General features: G+C 41.4%; 1 protein-coding gene across 2 annotated transcripts in view; it reads right to left on the reverse strand.

Annotated features, from left to right (window-relative positions):
* Positions 1-12,407: 12,407 nt before the first annotated feature.
* Positions 12,408-18,293, reverse strand: part of FOXN2 (forkhead box N2) — a 64,015-nt gene continuing 58,129 nt past the window's right edge. For both annotated transcript variants that reach the window (XM_025202834.1, XM_006014723.3), the window contains exons 5-6: positions 16,819-16,887; positions 12,408-16,003 (exon numbers count right to left, since the gene is read on the reverse strand). In XM_025202834.1, the coding sequence (XP_025058619.1) occupies positions 15,504-16,003; positions 16,819-16,887 (569 nt within the window). In that variant the 3' untranslated portion in view covers positions 12,408-15,503. The remainder of the gene's footprint in view (positions 16,004-16,818; positions 16,888-18,293) is intronic.

Below are 18,293 nucleotides of genomic sequence, written 5' to 3' on the forward strand. Positions count from 1 at the left end.
CAGGCCTCTGAGCTCATAAGTAGGAGTCCTTCTCTACTGCCAAAGCCATCAGGAAGGTGTACTAACACAAAGGCATGGCAGTCCAGAAATTTCTGGACTGTGCTAGGCTACCAAGGTTTTTTGGAAAGATGTGATATCTTTTCTTAGACCAACTAAATAGTTGGGAAAGACTTCTTTGCAAGCTTTTGGGCACAAACACCCTTCATCAGGCATAGAGAAACTGCTGGACCATGCTAGAATTTTCAGGAATGAACATCGCTGTAATGAGAAAAGGTAGATTTGCTTCTCTGGCCAGCAGTAATACTGATGGTGACTTTTCCCATTACATTCGGAGATTCTGTTCACCTACCATCCTGGCTGATGCGATAGGTCCCATAAAGACTGGGCTGCATGTGCCCCACTCATCTATACCCTCTGAGATACTCCAGACTTAGCAGTTCACAAGGGAGGTTGCTCCAGAATTGTCCCCAGCATTTTCTTTCAAGCTCTCAGTTTCTAGCAGGCCTGAGAACAACTACTGAGGCTAGGCTGGGAGTGCATTTTTGGATCTAGCATAACAGCAGACAGTGGTGGGTAGTGCAGACCAACTTACTGCCTCAGCAGCTGCAAGACGATGATGGATTGTAGAAGGGGAGATCATGCGGTCTCACAAATAGGTTGAGCAATACCCGCTTACCATTAACTGTGCATCTGTTATAAAACATCTGTGAAAGCAAGAAAAAAAACTTTACTGTGGGCTGGAAAGCAGAGGTTCTGGCATTTGCATGGTGCCATAAATAACCAAGATGCCCCCCACCCCCAAAAGATAGGCACCAGACACATGTTCAAGGTTGCTTTCAGTTCCTACTTTGAGGGTAGCAACAGTTTGGCTTTGTTTCATTTGTAACACAAATACCAGCAGCTACCTCATTTTCCTTATGCCTCGTAACTTTTCATGGATCATTTCATATACCATTTTAAGTGTGGGGACCTTGTTTTCTTGTGCCAAGTCTCTCTAACTCCATTTCTGGACAACTTTTTGAAGTACTTTAAATGTATGGACTGTGTTTGCATTTTAGGAATATAATTGTATATTTTAAATAATCTAGTGATGTAGGGAGCACAAGGGCTACATTTCATGGTTTGGAAACTGTTCTTATGGAACCTTAATTTTAAATTTTATATTACAAATCATCATAGTTGAATAAAACTATTCTTTTTTTTTCCTTTATTTACAGTAGTGAAAGTGCCAAGACAAGGACCAAGAAGTTATGCAAAAAATACAAGTTAGCAACAAAAATAAAAATACAGGTGAGCGGAAAGAACAGGAACGTACCGCATTCATTCGTATCCAACACAACTTGAAATTTAAGACAACCCCCCCAATAATTAGATTCTATACATAAGAACATACTACTGTAAGAATTGCCATTTACCAGGTCAGACCATAGGTTCATCTTGCCCATTATCTTGTCACACAGTGGCAGTGTAAATGCTGAAAGGGAGAGGGGTTCCTCCCCCCACTGCTGTGGTGGGGAGAGCAGCAGCAAGGGACAAGCAGCCTGCCTCTTGCCCCCCTTTCCTGCCCCAATGCCACTTGCACCCCCCTGGTGCCTGCTCCCCCTGCCACTTGCTCCCACTGCAGCCTGCCTCCCCCTGGTGCTGGAGCCCATTTCCATTTGCCCCCTCAGTTCCTGCCTCCCTACCACTCCCTGCTACTGCTTTTCCAATTCGGTGGCTCTGGCTCCAGCTTTGGCCTGGGACGTGGAGTACATGGCAGCTCTGGCCTTGATCAGGCAGCAGCAGCGGCAGGTCCAGCCTGGCCCTCACTGTGCTCTTCTCACCTTCTGCCCCCACAGCACCACACAATCCCCCTGTGTCAGGGCCAGTCAGAGCCTAAATCTGAGCTGTAGCAGCTGCTTGCCCCAGGCTGATACTTGAATCTAAGGTGAGGTTTCTTTTTCCCCCATGCTGAATGGAGAAAAAGACCTCACCTTTGAACTACATACAGTGATTAGAGTGGTACAAACAGTGCAGTAGTTTTGAATTCTCAACTCAGACGGCTTATAGCCTCAAAGCATACAGGTTTCTGTCTATGGGGGATCATTTGCTTGGTCACCCCTTGGATGCCAGAGTAGCAACTCCGCATTTGGTTTGTGGGGATAAAGGTGGGTTTCTCCACAGCTGCTGCTACTTGCAGTGGCATGAAGGAGCTTTGTTTAGAGTTCTTCTAGTAGCCAACTGCTGTTCTCAGGATGAGTTGTTCTCAAGGGTCACCAGGCCTGGTCCTGGAACTGCTTGAGGCTGTGGTGCGCAGCCAGAAGAGCGGAAGGGAGACTGCTAAGAGCCTGCTTTCTAGCACTGCTGTTTGTTCACGATCTTCAGAAGCTGCCCCTGTATCCCTCCATCCTTGTCCATAATCTCCAGGGTTATTGCAAGAAACCCTCTCCACAAAATTGTCTGCTAGGATTTCACCAATTGTTCACTCTTGTTCTTTTCTTCTTCACCCTCAGGTTTGGGTGGTTGATAAGGTCAACATTTTTGTGTCCCTGGTCTGCTTAGGTGTGGATCCTGGGGAAGGTGAAAAAAATAGCACTAATTATTGTTTGTTGGGTTTCTATGGCATAAAAGATAAATTATTTCCACCCACCACAATATCACGATGCTGTTCTCAGTTCCCTCTGGAGCAAATCTAGAAATACATTGTTTTTCCACCTGATTTCCCCCCCAGCCTTGAAAACCTGATGCAATAAGCCTTCTATATGTTTGTAGGGCATGGATGGCTGTAGCAGATTTTTGGCCTGACAGCTTTCCTTGCATGCTGTTGGTTTGCATGCCACAGCAGTAGGTTAGGGGGCAGGGATGTCAGGATACAAGGTTCAGGTTAGTTAATGTATGTGTAAACCAGCCAGTCACTGGGGAACAGTTTGCTGATCCATACAAATAGAAAGCAAGGGAAATTGCTCGTTTAAGAAAGCTAAAGGAAGCTCAGAAAGATAGATAAATTGTTGTTTTGGCCTAGAATGATTGTACCTGACATTCTGCATGACTTGAAGGGCATAGCTGATTATTCTGAGATGAGCAACAAGGCAGCTCTGTTTTCTAATGTTAGATCCTCACTAGAATAGTTCCAGTCCCTAAAATTTGATATTGTAGCACAACAGGGCTTAAGCACCACCACAAAACAAATAATAATAGAAGATGATTTAAAGATGATAGTTACTGGGATTGCAATGTCCCCCTCCCAGTCCCATATCCCAGCACCTCATGCCCCCAACCTCCAATTAATTCAGAACAAACAGTCTATATAAAAACACAGGTACAGACATGAATGAAAATTACACTTGCAGTGACTCAGCTTGTTTCCCATAATATAGGAAAACAAGCTTTATTGTCATAATTTATACCCTTATGATAATTTACAACAAAATGTTTTCTAAGAACTAGAAGCTGTTTCAGCACCACTTGGAACGGCGCCATCTTCAGTCATCAGACTATCTATCAGAAGAAAATGCACAAACCACATCCTCAGAAGCTGCAAACACCCTGAACTGTTATTTTGTTTCTGTTATCGTAGCAACTGCAAGTTTGAACAGCAGGAGAGGAGCACTTTCTCACAGTGAATCTGTTGCAAATCTCTTTTCCCAGTTGATCATTCTGGTTTCATAAGAGCAAGTCAGGCACTTATAAAATGATAAGTGCAATGCCTCTGCACGTCTAGACTTTGCAGAACTACCTTCCTAGGTAGTTCTGCAGTCCTCAATGTTATCATCGTTGATGATGCCTCCAGTATCTAAGGAGAGAAATGTAAAGAAGCATCTCTTCCTTAAGAGAAATAATTGATTAATTTATAGGATGTATCTGTGTGTGAAGAAACTGCCAGGTAAAGAAAAGATACAGAAATGAAGCTTACATTCCAACCTGAGCCTAGTGACTGATAACTGTTTCCCATTTCACAACTCATAGGATTTTTTTTGTCCTCCTGTGCTAAGGGTCATTCTGCATTATGATTTTATGCCATTAAATGCACAGGAAGTCTTGGTGCACAGGAGCAACCTTGCTATTATTGTTCAAACAGAGGTTTGAAAACACCAATAACATTTGTAACAGTCAACATTTCTTCCATTTATGGCAGCTGACCCTTCCCCTGGAAAATTAAACTACTCATGTTCCCCAGCCTGGTCACCTGTTATTAAAGCCCTGTTCATCACCATTTATACAGACCTGCCAGCCTAGAAAGTTGTTCGTGTATTTCTCTTTAGGGGCAACATCTCACCCCAACAGGTCTAGTTTTGTGGACTCAGGAGCAAAGGGTAACAGGGAAGAGTTAGTCTTTTTGTTGTGCATGTGCACAGAACCCAGCACAATGGTGCTTAGGCCCTTAACAAACAGATGTAATGACTTAAAGTTGATTGGAAGGCACTATTGCTGGAGAATGGGAAAGAGATGCAACCACATGCCATACCTTCTGTAATTTTCAGCAAGACACATGACCAAGTTTCATAGGGAGAGATAAAAGACAAAAATGAGAAGAAGCGTTATTTAAAAGGGGTGTTTCCAGTTCTGAAATGTTCTCTGATAAGAGGGAAACATCACTGAAAATAAAATCAACATTGTTTTGTAATTTGAACGTTCTTTTTAGTTGTACCAACTTGTGCTGTCAAACCCCATGAGCTATTTGGCAAGTAATCCCTAGTCATTCAAGTTATTTTTTTTTTGGTGATCCACAATGAGGTAGAACTTACTAAGCAGCAAAGATGGTATGATAGCTATTCCAAATCAGTCACTATTCAAACACAAAGGAACAGTGAAGTCAAAGGTACAAAACTGCACTAACAAACAGGTATATTGTAAGCAGAACATATAATCTCTTCCCAGGTTCCTCCAGTTTGCCATTGTTAGTTGGCAAGATTTCCATAAGCATCACTGTCTTCAATTAGGACTTGAATGGGGAGAAGTAAAGTCCTCTTGGAGGAATGTGGGTTAGGATATTACACCCCTGGAGACCAGCATGGAAAAAAGGTGTGATGTTGGTGCAAGATCCACAGGGTTTGTCACTGCTGGAGCTTGGGGGCAAGGACAGACTGAAATGCAAAAGGGAAGGAGGTAGGGAAGGAGCAGAATTGAACAGAAGTTTAAAAGAAGTACTTGATGCAACTGAAGAGGGACTGGGTTAGCACTGCAATAAAGAGGCTTACTTGGGATATGTGCAGACCATCTCTTGCCAATGCTGGGAAGCACTACGCTGAAGCATGGCACACCAGCCCTGTACATAGCAAACCCAGAAACAGGTGCAACACAGCTGCTGAGACAAAAAAGAGCACATCAAACCCTGTCTTGGGTCTGCTTATTGATGTACCAGGGCAACTAAGGGGCTACAATGCATCTGGGTGTAGTTTGCACTAAGAAAGTGGGTTGTGCCTCCCTATCATGGACTGGAGACAGTGTAGACATGCCCTCAGACAGCATGCCTCTACAGATGTAGGCCATGCATGTATTTTAGTATGAACTGATAAAAGGAGAAATAAATTAGTCCAGGTAGTCAAGTCCCAAGCTGATTGTGAGGAGCTGCAAAATGATCTCACTAAGTTGCGCGAGTAGGTGAAAAAGTGGTAGATGAACTTCAGTGTCTACAAGTGTGAGGTAATGCACATGAGGAAAAGTAACCTCAACTATGTGGGTTCTGAACTAGCTGTTTTGACTCAGGAAAAAGACCTTGGAGTCACTGTAAATAGCTCTCTAAAAATGTCAAACTCAGTGTGCAGTAGTGACCAAAAATCCAGTAAAAATGTTAGGCATTATTAAGAAGTGAATTGAAAGCAAAATGGAGAACATCATTATACCATTATACAAATTCACGGTACACACATCTTGAATACTGTGTGCAGTTCTGGTCCCCACATGTCAAAAAGAATTAGAAAAAGGTACAAAGAAGGGCAATCAAAAATGATCCAGGACATGGAGCAGTTGCTGTACCAGGAGAGTCTGAACTCTTTAATCTGGAAAAGAGAAGGCTGAGAGTGGATGATACAAATCTAAAGCCATGAAGGGTGTGGACCAAGTGAACAAGGAGCTGTTGTTTACTGAATCCCAGAATCCTAGAAGTAGGAGACACCTGTAGAAATTAGTAGGCGACAGGTTTAATACTAACAAGAGAAAGTACTGTCATTTTTTAGGCAGTGGGCATATCTACACATGCAATAAGTGCATATGAATAAACTCTGGAGCTTGTTGCTCTAGAGCTTTTTGCTCCTGGGCACACTATTTGAATGTGTGCCCAGGAGAAATTAACTGTGGAATAAATCAGCTCCAAAGTTTATCCATGCACAGCACATGGAGCAGCCTCAGCTGGCAGGGAGGCTTGGGGGTCAGCCTGCCAGCCCAGGGCTGCTTCAACCAGGCTGTGCTGTGCAGGGGCTGACCTGGGCACTAGGATGCTTCAGTGCAGGGCTAGCTGGCAGGCAGTCCTTGCACTGTAGCACGTTCATGCCTTAGCCAGCCAGTACTTACAAGTATTTACAAGTACTACCCTGCTTTGGAGTTAATTAGTTTACTCCAGCCTAATAGACTGCACATGCAGATGCTGAGATATTTACCGTGGAGCTAATTAGCCTGCGCCACAGTAAACATGTCGTGTAGACGTGCCCAGTGTGTAGTTGACTTGTCGTATCCATGGCCACAGGAGGTAGGTAGTAGAGGCAGATAATACAGCCAGGTTCAAAAAGGTACTAGACTGTCATAGATGATAGCTCTATTAATGGCTATTGAACAGAACTGTTGGAAGCGTTTCCTCTGGCATCTTTAAACCAGTAATGGTGGATGCCAGAGGGGAACAGGGGGTAAATCACTCTAGGTCTCTCTAGTTCAATGCTCTCACTGTATAGGATCCAATTCTGGGAATTGTTGGGGACAGGAAGGTGGGCCAGATAGACCATTTGTCTGACCCAGTATAGCACTTCTTATGTTCTTAATATGGTATTAAAAGCAATGCCATTCTGTGTTAGAGTCCAGATGACAGGAGGGAAGAAAACGGAATCTTGGAGACGATTGTTTAGAAGAATATTTTCCCAGCCTTAACAATCAACTTAATCGCCATTACTGCTCTCCTGTATATTGTAACAATTTCCGTGGTTTCTTTGAGTCCTCAGTATTAGGCATCTGATGTTAATTCTTGTACCCACGGTTGTGGCACTCAGCACAAAAAGCTACCTTGTCCAAGCTCATTTCTAATTAAAATACCGTATACAGTTCAGCAGCTGACACTAAAAAAAGAGAGTACTTACCCATGGTGTGAAGGAACTAACCCACAGGAAAGACATGTTGAGTTTGGCAGTCATGGCATCATCTTCTCAACAAGACAGAAGACGTCAAGGTAATTTTTCAAGGGATTGTGTGCAGTAGTGTAGAAAGAAGTGACAGTTAAAAAGCTTGAATGAAATAAAATAAAACCACTCATCAAGATTTGAGTGTAGCCTGGTCACTCATTCAACAATGTGGGCAGTGATCGTGCGCTCCACCCTGGTCCTGGGTACAACCTCTTCAGCTAAGATTATTCATAAAACATAAATGAATCCAACAAACCCAAGAGTCACCTTCCCCTTTCCAGATCATAGGGACAAGAGATGGCAGGAGGGGCAGCCAAGAGCTGATGCCACCCAAATTCTCTTTTGCTGTAGAACTGAATCTTCACAGACTTTTCCTTCCCTTTTCTCTCACCATCCATCTTGAAACACTGTTAAGTTTCTCAGCTGGGCCCTGCCCTTTTCAGCAGATCCCTTTCATCTTAAGGTTGGCTTGCCTGCCCTGGCTGGCTGTTCCCAGTTCTTAAGGGGACAAACTGCCCTGCTACATGGGCAGTTCAACCATTTTAAACAATAAAGCAAACATCTACAAACTATTAAGGACAGACTAATGGTAAGCACGGCTGTGCAGCATACCAAGCTGAATTTCAACATAGCACACAAATTACCTAAATTTTTTTTGATAATAGGACTTTTTATTGTTTAGCCTACTGATAGAACAGTTCATCTGGGATTCAAAAGAGACCACAGTACAATTTAGAATAATAATTTTAAATTATTTTTCTCTGCCCCCCACAACCCAACTCTCACTTCCCATAGCCAGTCACTGATTTGAAATATATGTTTCCTTAGAAATGGCGTGGGTGTTTCCTAACTTTGTTGCAGTGCCAGGAAAGAAGAGCTTCTTCAAAATACAATAAAACCAATCTTCCACCCGCAATCTTGGGCTCCTATACACATGTGTGGAGCAGAATCAAGCTTTCTGGGGTACGGAAATTGTTGTGATCCAGCAGCCTTCCATGTCACATATATCAGCGTCCCAGCATGTCTCTGTGCTGAAAAATGGCAGTGGGGCATTTTGAAATAAAACACATTTGATGAGTTTTAGTTCAAAGTACCCCACCGCCATTTTTCAGCATGGGGATGTGTGGGGATGCTGATACACGATGCACTGGAGCTTTTAATTATGATGGCTCACTAATTAAAGTGCCTGGTGCCACAACCCACAGCACATGTAAAAATGCCCTTTGTTTGTTTCTGCATGTAGAATTTATTATTAAGGACAGTGGAATTCAAGACTTATCTGCCAACGTATTTTCAGTACTTTTCAATACAAGATGAGTTAAATTATTAACTGAAGAGCAATTTCACTAAAATCAGTTTGTCTGCAAAGGTAGGATTCTTCTGAAAGAACTAACAAGTAGAAGTTAATAAACACGTAAAAATAATGAGTCCTGACAGTTCTAGGGTTAAATGCTTTAAAATTAGATCTTGCTGAAAGCTGAATCTTGTTGCCTAGCGACTGCTGCATGGGATGCTGCTATCACTCACTGCACACTTCTCTGGGGAGTTAACATTATGCTCCTGGAAAATGGGCTATGATTGGGTCAAAGTGACATCATGCTGCACAGTAGGATCATTATTTTTAAGAGAGCATCTAACACAATTGCATTGAAGTTGATATCAAGGTGCATGTAGATCTAGTGAAAAACAGCTGCTTTTGACTTAAAAACCATTATATGGGCACAACTAAACATTATCTACTATTGGAAAAGATAGCAGCCTCTACTCTTGGTGCCACAAAGCATTTTAAAAAATGAGACATTTCACAACTCTACCACAGCCAACTTCAAGTAATTCCAGTGCTTTTTTTCATCTTTCACCTCTGACACAGGCACTAAAAGACGTATTTCTAATGTGCTGGGAGGACCATCAACGTGTGTGGAGATTGGAATCTCCTGGGCAGCAAGCAGAAAACACATATGGCCCTAGAGAATCCAGAGAGCAACATTTCTTCCTGGTGACCCCAGTTCTCATTTGTTGGGCTGATTTGAAGATTAAAATTATTGTGAGCCCACTGACACCACTTCATTAATCATCAATACAAATAGAACCTTGCATTTATTTCAATTCCTCCAAATGTGAGATGAAGCACATAAGGTCAGATTTTTAAAGGAGTTTAGGTGCTTAGAATTGTACATAGACACCTAATGTGCATGTTTAAAAAAACAAAACAAAAAACCCCTCATAAGTGCCAACTTCCCATGATAATCAATGGGAATTTGACACCCAACACACGAGCAGCAAGGCTGCTCCGATGTTCTGCAATTGCAGTGTGTTGGAGGAGGCTTGATTAACCAAGTCTGTTGGAGCATGGTAACCACCACGCTCCAGCAGACTCCAGTGTCTCATGCATCAGCATCCCTGTGCTTAAAAATGGTGGCAGGGCACTTTAAGGCTCATTGAATGAGCTTTAAAGCGACACTGCCACTATTTTTAAACCGGGAACACTGGTACATGAGATGCTATGTGTGCTTTAATTAGAGAGGCTCTTGGAGCCACACTAATTAAAGCAGCCCACCCTCCCACACTCCTGGATCACGTGTATAAGCACCCAAGGTGCATCTGAAAACTTCCCTGTGGGTTAATTTATCTACAACCTGAGGCTGCTAAGCGCCTGGTCTCAATGTTTAGCCACTATATTTATTTTTGTTACTAGCTGCCTGAGTGGCCACAGCTATTGTGTGTTTTTGTCTTTGTACGTTGCCAATTGGATCTTTTGTTAGGACAGGACATAGCAGGTGGCCCTTTAGCCATGTACCATGTTTACCTGAATCCAAGACAACTATGAATTAAAGATGACTTCCCCAACTCCTCCAATAAGTTCTACATATGGAAAGTTATAAATGTTATATGAATCTTCCATGGATAGGATTTCATTAGGAGGATCATCTTAAATGTTCTCCCTAACCACCACTGTGGCAGGGAAAGCAGCAATGGGAGGCAGGGGGCCAGATTTCCACCCTGTGCCCCCCCCAAATGCTTGCCCTCCCTGTCTGCTCCTCCAGCCTTTGCCCTGCCTGACCTGTGCCTACACCCTAGCCACTTGCCCCCAGCCCTGTCCCTTTGCCAGCTTCCCCTTATGCCCTGTCCTTTGCCCCCCCCCATGCCTGTGCTTGGCTTGTACTGCTCCCGCTACCCATTTCCCCACCACTTACTGTCTGTGGCAACTCTGCTTTGACTCAGAGGCAGCCAGCAGCAATGGCCCTGGCCAGATCAGAACCAGAACTGGACCTGAAGGTAAGTGGCGGGAAGGATGGGGAAGAGCAGGGAGGCAGCAGGGTGGGCAGGTTGCATCATCCCTCCCACACTCCTCCCAAGTTACACACTGCAGGTCTCCCCTGTGCACCCCCCTGCCCCGTCCACACATGCCCAAACCCCCTGTACATGATCTCTCCCAGCACTCCTCCCATGGCCGCCCTCCCCTGATGCTTTGCCATCCCAGCCTGCAGCATCCAGCTTTGGCCCCAGGGCCAAACACAAAGCTGAGCTGCTGCGTGCCTCAGGACAGTACTTGAATCTAAGACAAGTCATCCCCCCCACTCCCCTCCCCTTGTTGACTGGGGAAAACATCTCAGGTTGGATTTGAGTAAATGTGGTAAACGGAGGAAAGAAGCAGGGCTGCTATGCAGTGAGGATGGCATCAAGACTGAAGACAGCACAGGTGTGACCTAAGAAGTAAACTACTGCTCTGTCTCCGTTTTTACTAAGGACAGTGATGAACTTAGGGGCAAAATAATTCATGGGAATAAAGGTCTTCATATGGAAATTACCACAACCAAGGTAAAGGGAAATTCAAAGAGTTAAATGTACTCAAGCTTCAGAGGGATTGGATAACTTCCATCCTAGCATACAAGACAACCAGGCATATGGAATCATGTCTGATAGACTCATTAAATCCTATCAAGTCATGTGTCTGGAAAATATTAAATGCTGTACTTACAGTTAAGTAAGGGATAAAAAGCAATCAAAGCAATTACAGGTCTGTTAAACTGATTTCAAATTCTTGAAAGAAAAAAGAAGCAAACACTTCTTTTCTTTTTAAAAAAGGGTCCAATTCTATGAGGCACTGACTTCATGGGATTTGAAAGCACTGAGTCTTGCTTGAGATCTGGACCTTATTTGATGGAAAAAATAGATACCACAGTGGTGCTTCCCATGCTTGAAGCTGTTTACTTTCATCAAGCACTCTTAATATGTGTAACAAAATATGCAGAAAATAATCAATCACAAATGTTATAAAACAAATTTTATTTTGCAATATTTTATCATAATGAATTGCATCTCTTTGGTAAAAATAAACTTTATAAACATTTTAATTAACAGAGGTTAGCATACAAAAAACTAAACTTCTGTAAATTGTCTTTAAAATGGGCAGTGGTCTAAACTTGAGGGACAAGGGTTAGGATTGGTCACCTAATGGCAGAGTTATTCTAAACAAACCCAAGGACATTCCTTATATGCTACATCAGAAAACAAGCTAAGGGAACATTTTTAAAAACAATTCTGGTTGGTTTGATCAGAAGCATTGTCACAAATTCACTTTTAAATAAATAATAGTTACAATGAATTGGCAATTATAAAATGTTTTATATCACTATATGATGGCAACATAATACTTTTAATTATGCACTTTTTAGTTTGAAGAAATGTACATTTATAAAACAGGCTTGATAAATGGCACTGGCAGTTAAAATGTGAAGAATGTGCTTTAAGAAATAATGGCAGGTGCAACATTTAAAATACTCTACTTTTTCTTTCAATAAATATTTTGACTACACCATTATTAACATGTTTGAGTGTGCTTTGCTTTAACCAAAGCTTTCACTTTTTAGCCTAACAAAAAAGTTGCAAACCATACAACTTCCATTTTAAAGTTGGATTTTAAAACGTATGATGTGACTTTCACAAAAGCAATAATTTAGTACTGGAGTATGAAAAACTGATACAGCTTTGTACAGTATTCACATCAGTATTTATCTTAAATAGAGCAGCCCCCCTGGTAAAACAGGTCTCATACACTTACTTCTCCATTTAATTTTTAAGAATTGCATGTGTTTAATTTAAACTTACCATTTGGTATGAACATTTTACATAATGTCGCTGACAAAATTAAAACAATGCTCAATTATACTAATTTATATTTATATACAACAGGATCCTGAACTCAAAGAAGGAAACAATGTGCAAGTGAAAAGAAAGGAAGCCATCTCGGGTAAATATAAAGAGGGTTTCTCAACAAGAGAACAGTTAAGTTGACCTCTGCTGCAGCAGGAGGTGCTGAGCGCTGAAAAGCAAGAGGCCACAGAGGGACTCCATAGCCCTTAGAAACTGGGAGAGCACTGGGATGCCTCCATCCCATTGGAATATAAAGGAACATGGGGGCAATTGGTTAGCAGCAGGTAACCAATCTGCTTAGTAGCCATTGATAGGTTGGTTACCAGCAATACGTAACTATCTGGGGAAGAGTGTAGCATAGACTGCTGCTATACGTGTGGCCTAAGCCACATTTCCAGGCTGAGAAGGGAGAATTCTAGCACCAGCCCCACCACACTGTTCTCAATCTGCTTCCTTAGAGCTTCAAGTGAAGTCCTTTCAGCCTTAGCTTTTTGTTAATGACATAATGACTTTATTGCTTTGTCTTTGCATATGGAAACTGAAATATAGCAGTAATTTGTGGCCTGCCTGCCACTCTCACACATGCCAAGGGGTACCACTGATTTCAGTGTCAATGGTGGCACAGTCAGGCCTCTATTAAGCATGGAACCTTGTTACTTTTAGCTACACTGATTCTGTTGGGAAACAAAGGGCCACATTTGAAAAGGTTAACATTATTACTTTGGCAAACATATCAAGACAACAAGTATGAACAGACTGCCAGTATCTGAATAAGTGGGGCTGGATCTAGCTTCCTTCCAAGTTAACAGAAAGCCTGGGACTGATTTGAGCAAGTACTGTGTGACCCACTTGTTCAGTTCCTTGGAATCTCACTTGTGGTTCTGAATGAAATTCCAATGGATTAAAGATACTTCTCCACAGGTCAAACGTGATTGCACTGCTGTAACAAATATGCTTTGTATTAGACACTATTAACAGGTATATGGGTAAACATCAGTGAAAGCAATGTCCTTAGGCATCAACATCTACATTGCATTATGAAGAAATCCCCTGAACCACAATATTTGTGCTTAAAATTAATGGGTTATTAGGGGTTTTGTTTTTTTGTTTTACATTTTGAGATCATTAATTACCTTATGTAATCAATAGCTTGTTCAATAGCAGTTAAGGCTATCAGAGATGCAGGAAGAAGCATGGTTGTATACAATATTTCCTTCTCTGCGAGTGGATTGGTGGGTGTGTGCAGACACAGGTTCATGAAAGAGAGATCATTTCTTTCTCTTTTTACCCTTCCATGCATAAAACTAATGAGTAACCAAAAGGAGCTTTCTGCAGTTTTTAAAGCTGTCTTTTTTAAATACCAAACTCACACTATGTAAACCTTAACATATTAAGGCTTGATCCAATGGCCATTAAATCAATGGAGTACTGTCATTGTCTTCAACAGGCACTGGAATGGGCCCTCAGAACAGGAGACCTTCAAAGCAGTACCACTGTATAAACATGTTAACTAGCTGGGAAAGCTACAGGGCAATATGCAGGAAGAGACAGATAAATAAGAAAAACACTGAACTACAAGCACCTTATTTCCAAGTGGCCAGAAAAATATTTTCTATCACTAAGTTTCAGGGTTTTTTTTTTTAAATCCAGCCTTGTTCTCAACAATCAAAAACAGTGGACATGGGTTCCTACATGGGTATATTTGCTTCTAATACTAAACCATCTTGCCCAACACATACTGGAAGCAATAGTTTAACATATTACTAAAAAAAAAAATTAATGGCACATCCTACTGCCTCTCAGAAACAGGCAAGATGACCGATGTTTAGTTCTGTACAATTCTGAAATATACTTAAGGCATTCTTTTAATTAAAGTACTGTTAAACCCAGTCTAATATGTCTGCATACCCATTTTTTTCACAAAACACTACAAAATGCTATCTTCTATAGTAAGATGCAAGCAGTCATCACTCAGCTTTTTTATTTAAAAAAAAATCTTATATTTGATGACTAACATTCTTGGGCACAGGAAGTTTGGGTATTTTAAAGAGGTTCTTTTATTGCAAAGATGATGAGTTTTAAGGAGCTTCCCCCACATCAAAGTAAAGAGGTCTTCTGTGTTACAGTGCATACCGAAGGCCCTAAACATACCTTGCTTATAGGTTAACACTGTATTTCAATGGTTGCTAAAGTGGTCCATATAGCATGAGGCTGAAACACAGTAATCAGTAGACTTAGAAAAAGGGCAGTATGGCAGCCAACACTGCAACACTCATAGGGTCTCTTTAGACATTACAGTTATTAAATCAGTTTTCTTAATCTTCAAAATGAAACTATTATGTTTTGCTTTTCCTAAATGTGTCATAAGTTCTGTTCCCAGAAATCACTTAAAAATTTAGCCATCTAGAATCCCCACCTCATTCATTCATGCAACAAGACAGCATAGCCTGAACTCTGTGGGGGGTTTTTAAGACAGTAACTTCTACATGGGGCTGGTGGGGGGAGAGGGGCTGGAGGAATTCAACAAGAACCTTTTGCTAACAACTACTGAATATTCAATAGTTGGGGAAAAATGACCCCCTCACGCGCGCACGCACGCAGGCACGCAAAATGGCAGCTTTTCACCTGTCTCACCAGTAAAAGTTATTTGTATTATGGGAAGAGATGGAAAAGCTGTCTTCCCTCGACCCTGGGTGATATTTCCCCTTGAGTGTGTGTGTGGAGGGTTAGTACAGAGCAAAATTATTCATAATGTGCATCTGAACCAATTAATCTCTCAGGAAGTAATCAAATATTCAAATCAATCACCATTAAGAAGGATACCATTGGGTTTTCCCCAGTCAGGCATCTCCTCTAATCTGAAATGATTAAATAAAATCTTCTAGCCAATGATTTAAAAACAAAAGGCCAAGCTATAATTAGCGCCAAAAATAAAAAGCAAACAAGTCCTCTTATGGCTTTGATCTCCCTTGTGAAGGGTAAAAGTAGAAGAGTATTGCCACACTTAAAAAAAATATAAGTATATATTCACACTACCAGGTATAACTATTTTTTCCTCTGCTTCTGACTGTGGGCCTTTGCAGTACTTATTAAGGAACCCAAACATGTGTGGATTCCAGCCAGGTGGAGCAGAGAACCAGCTGCCTCTTTCAGCTCCTCATCTATTTCTTGACATAACTCCTTGAAAACCCTGTCAGAGGTATTTACACAAGGTTGTGATGCATAGCCACTGTCTCCAAGCGGGTCATCTTCATAGTCAACGTCTGTATCCACTTCACTGTGAAATCCTTCACTGCTGTCACTTCCTGCATGGCTGGTCTTGGAGATGAATTCATATACCTCATCAACTGAGGACAAGGAAGACACGCTGGATCTAGATGCACAGCGCTGTGAAGCCACACTGCTAACACTGTAATTGTGATCCTTCTTTGGATCGATATTGGTGGCTGCAGAATCGTTTTCTTGCAGATTCACTGAACTGTGAGGATTAAATGCACTGCCATAACTCCTTTTCTTGGCTGTCTTCAGTGGCTGGGGCTTCTCACCTATTATTGAAAGCACAGATCTATCAGTAAGCAAAAGCGCTCAAACAGAACCATGCCACCTTGGTACATAAGCTGACAGAGATAAACTGTATGAACACATCATTTCTACAGGAGGCGATAGGTATGCATCACTGGACACGTAGGGTGTTGACAGACGTGGGAAACCCTCCCCAAAAACAAAACAAACAAACAGAAACAAACCACAGCACTTTACAGGAAGCACAATCATGTCAGTTTGACTCTGCTTATCCAGCACCTGAACAGCTCGTGCACTTCAGCAGGGCTTTTTGGTGCTTTTTTTTTTTTTTTTTCTTCCTAATAGCTGATTGAACCAGCTATTAGATAAAGTGCCAAAAAGCCCTGCTGAAGCACGTATGTTATAGAGACACTGGGCGAGCTTGGTCAAATTGACAGGATTCCTCTTTTGGACATGCACTGCACTCGGCACAGGGGTGCACCAAGCTGAAACTAAAACTGTTTGTTCAGTTTTTTCCATGTCTATACGCAGCCCTCCTGAGCACTGGAAAACTTGCACATTCAGCAAATCTGAACAAAAATAGTGGTAGACAACTAGTCTGCAATTAGGTGTCTATCTATGTAGGGAGAGAAAAATATTAAGTTAGTTAAAAACAGCAGAAAGGTTGACCTGTAAAAAAACTGGAGCACGGTGGCAGAAGAGGCTGCATAAGCCAATTTGGTACACTATTTCCTTCCCACTACTTATAAGCTAAAGAATACTTTGTTGCTAAAATTTTTGGCTAAGTCTTCAACTACCAGCTATAGACAAAACAAAAGATAAAACTGTTTATGCTTACAGTCCAACATCCCTTGTTCAATGGAAGTATTTAACAGCATCATGGCAGTAGCAGCATCAATGTCAGATTCTATAAAGAAGAGGAAGCAGAAAGTTAGATTCCATTTTACGGAAGTCACAAAAGGCTGTCCTACCCAGAAACAACAGCATGCACTTGTAGTTGCCTCTAGTATCGTGATGGTTCATGTGTCTAAGAATATGGAGTATATATGACTACTATATGACCAAAATTAACTTGCTATAGAGCAAGAATGTGACTATTAGGGCTCCTGTTGCAGGACAATTAATTTAATGTACTCTGGTAGTGACAAATAATTTTTAAAGGCTTGTCTGGTTTCTAATGTACTTCACCACAAGCACTGAAAGGAGCAGTGGTCATTGTAGATAAGCATAACAGGAAAGCCTTCTCATATACAAGTAACCATAAAAAGAAAAAGATTAGGCATACACCAGAGCAGAGCTCTTCCTAAGCAGCCTTGGATTTCATTCTATAAATATGTAAGTTTGTCAAGCTGATGCATTACATAAATGCAGAACTAATTCAGCATGCATGAACAGCACCTTCATAGAAGAGCACTACAAAGTACTCCATGCACTTTTTCACACTAACCAATAAGTCAAATGGAATAACAGAGATAGACAAAGAAGCCAAAAGAAAAAGAATGGATAAAACTATTCGATCCAAGATGCATGAAGGTATAAATAATAAATGGGCAGTTGAAGACCTGAAGATACAGATGAACAGTAGTGCTTTTAGTCATTTCAAAACGCTTCTCTAAGAAATTCTATACCTTGGAACTGCAGCACTGATTTATTGGTTATTTAAAGAGCCCAAGGAGAACAGACAGGCCTCTATTACAACAAAAGTTATTAACTAGAATCAGAATAGAATCAGATGGATTCGTATTTGGCTCTGTTGTAGCAGTGACACAGCTATTAGGCTCTCTACTAGAACTATTTATACAGTGATACTGAGCACACCTTTCTATTCTGATGATAAACTTCCTAAGGAATAGCACGTCAAAAAGATCATGCCACATTGTATCTATTTTTTCACCTTGTTCTTTATTTATATTTTTCCATATATGACTTCCTTTCTTCGATTTTTATTCACTCTACTCTATTAAACATGAAGTAGAAAATATGAAGAGGCCATAAACAAGTTCAAAGACTTCTGTAATGTCTTCAGAAGATCAAGAGACTGATCCTATAAAATTCTGCACCTTGGACTATAGCACTGGTTTACTAGGGGACTGATCAGACAAAAAAAAGAAGAGGGGTGTACACATTTATGGGGTAAAGGAACAATGCATCTTAAAAGGCAAGAGGTTTCCATAAAGTAGCCTCTGTGCCTCAGAGAAGACCACAGAGCGGGACAGTAAGTATGCATGAGGTGTGATGGAAAAAAAAAAGAACGTACTTAGGACAGTGCATGGGGTAGAACAGGTTATTAACAACCTGTACCCTACAATCCTG

The sequence above is a fragment of the Alligator sinensis genome, unplaced genomic scaffold (genome assembly GCF_000455745.1).
Source record: "Alligator sinensis unplaced genomic scaffold, ASM45574v1 scaffold131_1, whole genome shotgun sequence".
In the NCBI taxonomy this organism is placed as follows: domain Eukaryota; kingdom Metazoa; phylum Chordata; order Crocodylia; family Alligatoridae; genus Alligator; species Alligator sinensis.